General features: G+C 46.8%; 1 protein-coding gene across 1 annotated transcript in view; it reads left to right on the top strand.

Annotated features, from left to right (window-relative positions):
- The window catches only part of PHF1 (PHD finger protein 1), a 57,779-nt gene extending 47,215 nt beyond the window's left edge, over window positions 1-10,564 (top strand). Inside the window, exons 11-15 of the mRNA XM_058857305.1 lie at window positions 3,663-3,723; window positions 3,855-3,910; window positions 9,491-9,544; window positions 10,306-10,375; window positions 10,529-10,564. Coding sequence (XP_058713288.1) covers window positions 3,663-3,723; window positions 3,855-3,910; window positions 9,491-9,544; window positions 10,306-10,375; window positions 10,529-10,564 — 277 coding nt within the window. The remainder of the gene's footprint in view (window positions 1-3,662; window positions 3,724-3,854; window positions 3,911-9,490; window positions 9,545-10,305; window positions 10,376-10,528) is intronic.
- Window positions 10,565-11,365: the final 801 nt, after the last annotated feature.

Raw genomic sequence — 11,365 nt, forward strand, 5'->3', positions numbered from 1 at the left:
TCTCTGGCAGGGAGCTGAAGAAGCGCAAGGGGCTCCAAACCCCCCCAAAATCCCCCAAAATCCCCCCAAAATTCCGTTTTTTTTTCCCCAAAATTCCCGGGTTTTTTTTCCCGGAATTCCCGGAATTCCCGGTTTTTCTCTGGAATTCCCGGTTTTTCTCTGGAATTCCCGGTTTTTCCCCAGGTTTGTGTCGGGCCGGGAGATGAAGAAGCGCAAGGGGCTCTTCGGGCTCCACACCCGCGCCCCTCCCCCGCTGCCCCCGGAGCTGCTGCGGGGCCGCCCCTCCCCCCCCGGCCCCTCCCCCACCCCCAGGTGCCGCAAAAATCCGGGAATTTGGGGAATTCTGGGAATTCTGGGAATTCTGGGGGGGATTTGGGGAATTTGGGGAGGATTTGGGGGGATTTGGGGGAGTTTAAAGGGGGTTTGGGGGAGTTTGGGGGGAATTTTGGGAATTTTGGGGGGAAATTTGGGGAGATTTTTGGGAATTTTGGGGAATTTGGTGGGGATTTGTGGGAATTTGGGGAGAATTCCTGGGAATTTGGGGGATTTGGGGGAATTTTGGGGGAATTTTGGGGGAATTTTGGGGAATTTCGGGGGATTTTGGGGAATTTTGGGAAATTTGGGAAGTTTTAAGGGGAATTTATGGGAATTTTGAGGGGATTTATGGGAATTTGGGGGAATTTTGGGGGATTTGGGGAATTTTGGGGGAGTTCAAAGGGGGTTTAGGGGAGTTTGGGGGGATCTGGGGGAGTTTTATGGGAATTTTGGGGGGGATTTGGGGAGATTTTTGGGAATTTTGGGGAATTTGGGGGGGATTTGGGGGAATTTGGGGAGAATTCCTGGGGATTTGGGGGATTTGGGGGAATTTTGGGGAATTTTGGAGGGAATTTGGGGGGATTTTTGGGAATTTTGGGGGAATTTTGGGGGGAATTTGGGGGATTTTGGGGGAATTTCGGGAATTTTGGGGGAATTTTGGGGAATTTGGGGGGATTTTTGGGAATTTTGGGGAGATTTGGGAGGTTTTAAGGGGAATTTATGGGAATTTGGGGGAGATTTATGGGAATTTGGGGGAATTTTGGGGAATTTGGGGGGATTTTGGGGGAATTTTGGGGAATTTCGGGAAATTTGGGAGGTTTTAAGGGGAATTTATGGGAATTTTGGGGAATTTGGGGGGCATTTGTGGGAATTTGGGGAGAATTCCTGGGAATTTCGGGAAGATTTGGGGGGGATTTTGGGGAATTTTGGGGGAATTTTGGGGGATTTTGGGGAATTTTGGGGGAATTTTGAGGGATTTTGGGGAATTTTGGGGAAATTTGGGGAATTTTGGGGAGGATTTGGGGGGGATTTTAGGGGGATTTGGGGGGAATTTGGGATTTTGGGGGAATTTTGGGGAATTTTGGGGGATTTGGGGAAGATTTTGGGGAATTTGGGGGATTTTGGGGGGATTTGGGAAGATTTGGGGAGAATTTGGGATTTTGGGGGGATTTTGGGGGGATTTGGGGAAGATTTTGGGGAATTTGGGGGATTTTGGGGGATTTTGGGAATTTTGGGGGGATTTTTGGGAATTTTGGGGAAATTTGGGAGGTTTTAAGGGGAATTTATGGGAATTTGGGGGGGATTTGGGGGAATTTTGGGGGAATTTTTGCGAATTTGGGGGGATTTTGGGGGGATTTGGGGAATTTATGGGAGGTTTTAAGGGGAATTTATGGGAATTTTGAGGGGATTTATGGGAATTTGGGAGGATTTTGGGGAATTTTGGGGGAATTTTGGGGAATTTGGGGAATTTGGGGGAATTTTGGGGGAATTTTGGGGAATTTGGGGAATTTTGGGGGAGTTCAAAGGGGGTTTAGGGGAGTTTGGGGGGATCTGGGGGAGTTTTATGGGAATTTTGGGGGGAAATTTGGGGAGATTTTTGGGAATTTTGGGGGATTTGGTGGGGATTTGTGGGAATTTGGGGAGAATTCCTGGGAATTTGGGGGATTTGGGGGGATTTTGAGGAATTTGGGGGGATTTGGGGGAATTTTGGGGGAATTTTGGGTAATTTGGGAAGTTTTAAGGGGAATTTATGGGAATTTTGAGGGGATTTATGGGAATTTTGGGGAATTTTGGGGGAATTTTGGGGGAATTTTGGGGGAATTTTGGGGGATTTTGGGGGATTTTTGGGAATTTTGGGGAGATTTGGGAGGTTTTAAGGGGAATTTATGGGAATTTGGGGGGGATTTATGGGAATTTTGGGGGAATTTGGGGAATTTGGGGGGATTTTGGGGGGATTTGGGGAAATTTGGGAGGTTTTAAGGGGAATTTATGGGAATTTTGGGGAATTTGGGGGGGATTTGGGGAAATTTGGGGGAGAATTCCTGGGGATTTGGGGGATTTGGGGGGATTTTGGGGAATTTGGGGGAATTTTGAGGGGATTCATGGGAATTTGGGGGAGTTTTGGGGGATTTCAAGGGGTTTTGGGGGGATTTGGTGGGAATTCATGGGAATTTGAGGTGGAATTTCTGGGGATTTGGGGGGAATTTCGGGAATTTTGGGGGGATTTTGGGAATTTTGAGGGGATTTTGGGGCGATTTATGGGAATTTGGGAGAGAATTTCTGGGGATTTGGGGGATTTTGGGGGAGTTTGGGGGAATTTGGGGGATTTTGGGGGGATTTGGGAAGATTTGGGGAGAATTTGGGATTTTGGGGGTATTTTGTGGGGATTTGGGGAATTTTGGGGGGATTTTTGGGAATTTTGGGGAAATTTGGGAGGTTTTAAGGGGAATTTATGGGAATTTGGGGGGGATTTGGGGGAATTTTGGGAGAATTTTGGGGAATTTCGGGGGATTTTGGGGAATTTCGGGAAATTTGGGAGGTTTTAAGGGGAATTTATGGGAATTTTGGGGAATTTGGGGGGGATTTGGGGAAATTTGGGGGAGAATTCCTGGGGATTTGGGGAATTTGGGGGGATTTTTGGGAATTTGGGGGGATTTGGTGGGATTTTGGAGGGGATTTATGGGAATTTTGGGGGATTTGGGGGGAATTTCAGGAATTTTGGGGCATTTGGGGAATTTTGGGGGAGTTTAAAGGGGGTTAGGGGAGTTTTGGGAGATTTTGGGGGGATTTTTGGGAATTTTTGGGGGATTTGGTGGGGATTTGTGGGAATTTGGGGGAGAATTCCTGGGGATTTGGGGGGATTTGGGGGAATTTTGGGGGAATTTTGGGGAATTTCGGGGGATTTTGGGGAATTTCGGGAAATTTGGGAGGTTTTAAGGGGAATTGATGGGAATTCTGGGGGAATTCGGGGGATTTAGGGGAGTTTAAATTTAGGGGATTTTGGGGGGATTTGGGGGGGTTTAAGTGAATTTTTTGGGGGGATTTATGGAAATTTTGGGGGGATTTGGGGCGATTTCAAGAGGATTTTGAGGGGATTTGGGGGGATTTGGAGGGAAATTTTGAGAGATTTTGGGGGGATTTTGGGATATTTTGGGGGTTTGGTCGAATTTTCCAGATTTTGGGGCAGAATTTGGGGGATTCCGGGAATTTTGAGGGTGGCTGGGGGCGGATTTTGGGTCAATTTCTGCCTCTTTTGGGGTTTCCCCTCCCTCGACTCCTCTCCCATTCCCACGGGGGGGTCCCCAAATTTTTTTGGGGTCCCCCCCAAACCCCCCCGGGGGTCGCAGCCTCTCCCCAGGGCGGGGGAAGGGCGGGGGTCGCCGGCGCCCCTCCCCCCGCGGCTCCCAGGTGAGACCCCCCAAAAAAAACCCCAAAAAAACCCCAAAAAAACCCAAAATTCCCCCAAATCCCCCCAAAGTCGGGGGGAGCCCCCAAATCCCCCCAAAATCCCCCCAAAATTTGGGGTCCCCCCCCCCCAGGACCCCCCCGGCGGCTCCTACAACTTCAGGAGGACCCAGGCCCGGAGCCCCCCCAGGTCAGGATTGGGGGGATTTGGGGGAATTTTGGGGAATTTTGGGGAATTTTGGGGGATTTGGGGGGATTTGGGGGATTTTGGGGGATTTTGGGATTTTGGGGGAATTTTGGGGAATTTGGGGGGGATTTTGGGGGAATTTTGGGGAATTTTGGGGGATTTGGGGAATTTTGGGGAATTTTGGGGGATTTTGGGGAATTTTGGGGAATTTTGGGGATTTTGGGGAATTTTGGGGAATTTTGGGGAATTTTGGGGAATTTTGGGGGGATTTGGGGGGATTTGGGGAATTTTGAGGGGATTTGGGGAATTTTGGGGAATTTTGGGGTTTTGGGGGATTTTGAGGGAATTTTGGGGAATTTTGGGAGAATTTTGGGGGGATTTGGGGAATTTTGGGGGGATTTGGGGAATTTTGGGGAATTTTGGGGAATTTTGGGGAAATTTTGGGGAATTTTGGGAGGATTTTGGGGGGATTTGGGGGGATTTTGGGGAATTTTGGGGGAATTTTGGGAGGATTTTGGGGAATTTTGGGGATTTTGGGGAATTTTGGGGGAATTTTGGGGGGATTTTGGGGAATTTTGGGGGGATTTGGGGAATTTTGGGGGGATTTTGGGAGGATTTTGGGGAATTTTGGGGATTTTGGGGAATTTTGGGGATTTTGGGGAATTTTGGGGAATTTTTGGGGGATTTTGGGGGGATTTGGGAGGGATTTGGGGAATTTTAGGGGATTTGGGGTATTTTGGGGGGATTTGGGGAATTTTGGGGAGGATTTGGGGGGGATTTTAGGGGGATTTGGGGGGAATTTGGGATTTTGGGGGGATTTTTGGGGAATTTTGGGGAATTTGGGGGATTTTGGGCAGATTTTGGGGGATTTGGGGAATTTTTGGGGAATTCCGGGAAGATTTGGGGAAGATTTTGGGGGAATTTGGGGGGGATTTTGGGAATTTTGGGGAATTTTGGGGGGGTTTGGGGAATTTTGGGGAGGATTCGGGGGGGATTTTGGGGGATTTGGGGGGAATTTGGGATTTTGGGGGATTTGGGGAATTTTGGGGGGATTTTGGGGAATTTGGGGGGGAATTGGGGGAAATTTGGGATTTTGGGGGATTTTGGGAATTTTGGGAATTTTGGGAGGGATTTTGGGCAGATTTTGGGGAATTTGGGGGGATTTGGGGGGAATTTGGGGGGGTTTTGAGAATTTTGGGGAATTTGAGAATTTTCGGGGATTTTAGGGGGATTTGGGAAGATTTGGGGGGATTTGGGGAGATTTGGGTGAATTTTGGGGGGAATTCGGGGAGATTTTGAGGGGATTTGGGGGATTTTGGGGGATTTTGGGAATTTTGGGGTGATTTGGGTAATTTCGTGTGACTTTGGGATGATTTTTTGTGATTTTTGGGTGTTTTTGGGTGATTTTGGGGTGATTTTGGGGTGGTTTTGCATGAATTTGGGTGTTTTTGGGGTGAATTGGGGTGGTTTTGGGTGATGATTTTTCGGGTGGATTTTTTGGGTGGTTTTGGGTGAATTTGGCTGATTTTTGGGTGATTTTTGTGGTGCATTTGGGTGATTTTTGGGTGATTTTGGGTGATTTTGGGTAATTTTGAGTGAATTTTGGGTGATTTTTAGGGTGATTTTGGGTGTTTTTTGGGTGATTTTGGGGTGATTTTTGGGGTGAATTTGGGCGGATTTTTTGGCGATTTTTGGGTGAATTTTGGGTGTTTTGGGGTGATTTTGGGATGATTTTTGCTTGGATTTTTGGGTGAATTTTGGATGTTTTTGCATGATTTTTGGATGATTTTGTGTGAATTTGGGTGGTTTTGGTTTTTTGGGTGGTTTTGGATGATTTTTGGATGATTTTGGGTGGTTTTGGATGATTTTTGGATGATTTTGGGTGAATTTGGGTGATTTTGGGGTGTTTTGGGGTGATGTTTGAGGTGTTTTGGGTGATGATTTTTGGGTGGATTTTGAGTGAATTTTGGGTGAATTTTGGGTGATTTTGGGGTGGTTTTGTTTGATTTTTGGGTGATTCTTGGGTGTTTTTTGATGATGAATTTTGGGTGATTTTGGGGTGATTTTGGGTGAATTTGGGTGATTTTGGGGTGTTTGATGATGAATTTGGGGTGATTTTTGGGTGATTTTGGGTGAATTTGGGTGATTTTTGGGTGTTTGATGATGTATTTGAATGATTTTTGGGTGTTTTTGCATGAATTTGGGTGTTTTTAGGTGTTTTTTGGGTGATTTTTGGGGTGAATTGGGGTGGTTTTGGGTGATTTTTGGGTGATTTTGGGTGGATTTTGGATGATTTTGGGTCATTTTGAGTGAATTTTGGATGATTTTCGGTGATTTTTGGGTACTTTTGGGTGATTTTTGGGTGTTTTTGGTGAATTTGGGTAATGGTTTTTTGGGTGTTTTTGGGGTGAATTGGGGTGGTTTTGGGTGATGATTTTTGGGTGGATTTTTTGGGTGGTTTTGGGTGAATTTGGCTGATTTTTGGGTAATTGTTGTGGTGCATTCGGGTGATTTTTGGGTGATTTTGGGTGGATTTTGGTTGATTTTGAGTCATTTTGAGTGAATTTTGGGTGATTTTTAGGGTGATTTTGGGTGTTTTTTGGGTGATTTGGGGGTGATTTATTGGGCTGAATTTGGGCGAATTTGGGTGGATTTTTCAGTGATTTTTGGGTATTTTTGGGTGATTTTGGGGTGTTTTGGGTGATGATTTTTTGGGTACTTTTGGGTGATTTTTGGGTGGTTTTGGGTGAATTTGGCTGATTTTTGGGTAATTTTTGTGGTGCATTCGGGTGATTTTTGGGTGATTTTGGGTGGATTTTGGTTGATTTTGGGTCATTTTGAGTGAATTTCGGGTGATTTTTAGGGTGATTTTGGGTGGTTTTGGGTGTTTTTGGGTGATTTTTGGGGTGAATTTGGGTGGATTTGGGTGGTTTTGGGTGATGATTTTTGGGTGGATTTTCAGTGAATTTTGGGTATTTTTGGGGTGGATTCTTTTGGCTGATTTTTGGGTGTTTTTGGGGGAAATTTGGGTATTTTGGGGTGATTTTGGGTGTTTTTTGGGTCATTTTGGGGCAATTTTTGGGGTGAATTTGGGCGCTTTTGGGGGGATTTTTTGGTGTTTCCTGGGTGGTTTTGGGTGATTTTTGGGTGTTTTTGGGTGAATTTGGGTGTTTTGGGGTGATTTTGGGGTGGTTTTGGGTGATTTTTTGGGGGTGATTTTTTTGGGGTGATTTTGGGTGATTTTGGGTGGATTTTTGGGGTGAATTTGGGCAGTTTTGGGTGAATTTTTCGGTGATTTTTGGATGATTTTTGTGTGACTTTGGGTGATTTTTTTGGGGTGTTTTTTGGGTGATTTTTGGGGTGATTTTTGGGTGAATTTGGGTGGTTTTGGGTGAATTTGGGTGGTTTTGGGTGTTTTTTGGGGTGTTTTTTGGGTGTTTTTTGGGGTGATTTTTGGGGTGAATTTGGGCGGTTTTGGGTGGATATTTTAGTGATTTTTGGGTGAATTTGGGTGGTTTTGGGTGTTTTGGGGTGATTTTTGTGTAATTTTGGGTGATTTCTGGGGTGGTTTTGGGTGATTGTTGGGTGTTTTTGGTGAATTTGGGTGATGGTTTTTTGGGTGTTTTTGGGGTGATTTTGGGTGGTTTTGGATTATTTTTGGGTGAATTTGGGTGATTTTTGGGTGGTTTTGGGTGATTTTTGGAGTGAATTTGGGCAGTTTTGGGTGATGATTTTTTGGGTGAATTTTGGGTGGTTTTGGATGATTTTTGGGTGTTTTGGGGGTAATTTTGGGTGATTCTTGGGTGATTTTTGGGTGTTTTTTGGGTGATTTTTGGTGTGAATTTAGATGGTTTCGGGTGATGATTTTTGGGTGAATTTTGAGTGAATTTGGGGTATTTTTGGGGTGGATTTTTTTGCCTGATTTTTGGGTGTTTCTGGGTGAAATTTGGGTATTTTGAGGTGATTTTGGGTGTTTTTTGGGTGATTTTGGGGCAATTTTTGGGGTGAATTTGGGCGGTTTTGGGGGGATTTTTTTGGTGTTTCCTGGGTGGTTTTGGGTGATTTTTGGGTGTTTTTGGGTGAATTTGGGTGTTTTGGGGTGATTTTGGGGTGGTTTTGGGTGATTTTTTGGGGGTGATTTTTTTGGGGTGATTTTGGGTGATTTTGGGTTGATTTTTGGGGTGAATTTGGGCGGTTTTGGGTGAATTTTTCGGTGATTTTTGGATGATTTTTGGGTGATTTTTGGGTGATTTTTGGGGGTGATTTTTTTGGGGTGATTTTGGGTGATTTTGGGTGCATTTTTGGGGTGAATTTGGGCGGTTTTGGGTGGATATTTTAGTGATTTTTGGGTGAATTTGGGTGTTTTTTGGGGTGTTTTTTGGGTGTTTTTTGGGGTGATTTTTGGGGTGAATTTGGGCGGTTTTGGGTGGATATTTTAGTGATTTTTGGGTGAATTCGGGTGGTTTTGGGTGTTTTTCTGGGTGTTTTTGGGTGATTTTTGGGTGATTTCTGGGGTGAATTTGGGCAGTTTTGGGTGATGATTTTTGGGGTGAATTTTGGGTGGTTTTGGATGATTTTTGGGTGTTTTGGGGTAATTTTGGGTGATTTTTGGGTGATTTTGGGTGAATTTGGGTGATTTTGCATTATTTTGGATGATTTTGGGTGTTTTTGGGTGGTTTTGGGGTAATTTTGGATGATTTTGGGTGGTTTTGGGTGGTTTTGGGTGATGATTTTTGGGTGGTTTTGGGTAATTTTGGATGATTTTTGGGTGATTTTGGGTGATTTTTGGGGTGAATTTGGGCAGGTTTGGGTGATGATTTTTGGGTGTTTTGGGGTAATTTTGGGTGATTTTGGGTCATTTTGGGGTGCTTTTGGGTGATTTTGGACGATTTTGGGTGATTTTGGGTGGTTTTGGGTGTTTTTGGGTGGATTTTGAGTGAATTTTGGGTATTTTTGGGGTGGATTTTTTGGGGTGAATTTGAGTGGTTTTGGGTGATGATTTTTGGGTGTTTTGGGGTAATTTTGGGTGATTTTGGGTCATTTTGGGGTGCTTTTGGGTGATTTTGGATGATTTTGGGTCATTTTTGGGTGTTTTTGGGTGATTTTTGGGTAATTTTGGGTGGATTTTGAGTGAATTTTGGGTATTTTTGGGGTGGATTTTTTGGGGTGAATTTGGGCAGGTTTGGGTGATGATTTTTGGGTGTTTTTGGGTAATTTTGGGTGATTTTGGGTAATTTTGGGGTGCTTTTGGGTGATTTTGGATGATTTTGGGTGATTTTGGGTGGTTTTGGGTGTTTTGGGTGTTTTTGGGTGATTTTTGATGTGTATTTGGGTGATTTTGAGTGATTTTTGGGTGGTTTTGGGTGGATTTTGAGTGAATTTTGGGTATTTTTGGGGTGGATTTTTTGGGGTGAATTTGGGTGGTTTTGGGTGATGATTTTTGGGTGTTTTGGGGTAATTTTGGGTGATTTTGGGTGATTTTGGGTGAATTTGGGTGAATTTGGGTGGTTTTGGGGTGATTTTGGGTCATTTTTGGGTGTTTTTGAGTGATTTTTGGGTGATTTTTGGGGTCCCCTCCCCCAGCCCCCCCATCCGGATGTTCGCCTCCTTCCACCCCTCGGCCAACACCAGCCCCAGGTGGGACTGGGGAAACTGGGATGGACTGGGAGGGACTGGGATGGACTGGGAGGGACTGGGATGGACTGGGAGGGAACTGGGAGGGACTGGGAGGGACTGGGAGGGAACTGGGATGGACTGGGAGGGAACTGGGAGGGAACTGGGAGGGACTGGGAGGGAACTGGGATGGACTGGGAGGGACTGGGAGGGACTGTGAGGGACTGTGAGGGGAGCATACTGGTTTATACTGGTCCGTACCAGTCTGTACTGGTTTATGCTGGTCTATACTGGTTTATACTGGTCTATACCGGTTTATACTGGTTTATACCGGTTTATACTGGTTTATACCGGTCTATACTGGCTTATACCGGTCTATACTGGTCTGTACCGGTCTATACTGGTCTATACTGGTCTGTACTGGTATATACCTGTCTATACTGGTCCATACCAGTCTATACTGGTTTATACTGGTCTATACTGGTTTATACTGGTCTATACTGGTTTATACTGGTCTATACTGGTTTATACCCGTCTATACTGGTTTATACTGGTCTGTACTGGTTTATCCTGGTCTATACCGGTCAATACTGGTCTATACTGGTTTATACCAGTCTATACTGGTTTATACTGGTCTATACCAGTCTATACTGGTTTATACTGGTCTATACTGGTTTATACTGGTCTATACCAGTCTATACTGGTTTATAGTGGTCTATACCAGTCTATACTGGTTTATACTGGTCCATACTGGTTCTCACTGCTTTCCCCTCCCCCTCCCCCAGCTCTCCCACGCCGGACCCGGACCCCGCCCCTCCCCCCGCGCGCCGCCGGCCCCTCCCCCCACCCGCTTCCGCTCGCCCCTCCCCCACCCCCTCTGCCCCTCCCCCCTCTGCCCCTCTCCCCTCAGCCCCTCCCCCCTCGGCCCCTCCCCCCTCTGCCCCTCCCCCCTCTGCCCCTCCCCCCCGGGTCCTGGCCCGGCGCGTGACTCTGGACGGGACCGTTCAGTACCTGCTGGAGTGGGGGGGCGGGGCCATGCTCTGACCCCTCCCCCACCCCCCCAAAAAACATTTCGGGGTCCCCTCCCCCTCCCCCTTCCCCTCCCCCACTCCCCAAAAAAATTTTGGGGTCGCAGCCCCAAAAAACCGCGAAATTTTGGGGCTAAAAATGTTTATTTTTGTCACTTCCGGGGTGGGTGGGGAGGGGGCGGGGCCAGCTCAGGCCACGCCCACAAAACCTTCGGGGATTTCCCGGGAAAATTTTGGGGCTTCCCCCCCCCCCAAAAAAAAGGCATTTTGGGTTAAAAATGTTTATTTTTATTATTTCCCAGAGGATTTAAATTTGGGGGTGGGGGGAGGGGCTGAGAGTGGGGGCGGGGCCGCCTCTGACCCCGCCCCCAACATTTTGGGGACCCCTAAAAAAATTTGGGGTTTCCCGCCCTAAAAACCCCAAAATTTTGGGTTAAAAAAATTTAATTTTTGTCATTTTTGAGGGGGGATTCGAGAGGGGGAGGGGCCTGGGGTGGGGGCGGGGCCACCTCAGGCCCCTCCCCCACCCCCCCCAAAAAATCCCTCCGACCCCAAAACCCCCAAAATTTTGGGGGAAAATCCTGGAATTTCCTCATTTCCGGGCGGATCCGGGGTGGGCGTGGCCAAAGTGGGCGTGGCCGAAAGTGGGCGTGGCCAAAGTGGGCGTGGCCTCCGCCCCTCCCCCACCAATAAACGCCTCCAGGGAGCGGCTCCGGGTGGTTTTTGGGGACCCCTCCCCCCATTTTGGGGTCCCCTCCCCCATTTTAGGGACGCCCCTCCCCCACCTTTAAGCCCTTCCCGCCAATTTTGGAGTTTC

The sequence above is a fragment of the Poecile atricapillus genome, chromosome 26 (assembly GCF_030490865.1).
Source record: "Poecile atricapillus isolate bPoeAtr1 chromosome 26, bPoeAtr1.hap1, whole genome shotgun sequence".
NCBI lineage: Eukaryota > Metazoa > Chordata > Aves > Passeriformes > Paridae > Poecile > Poecile atricapillus.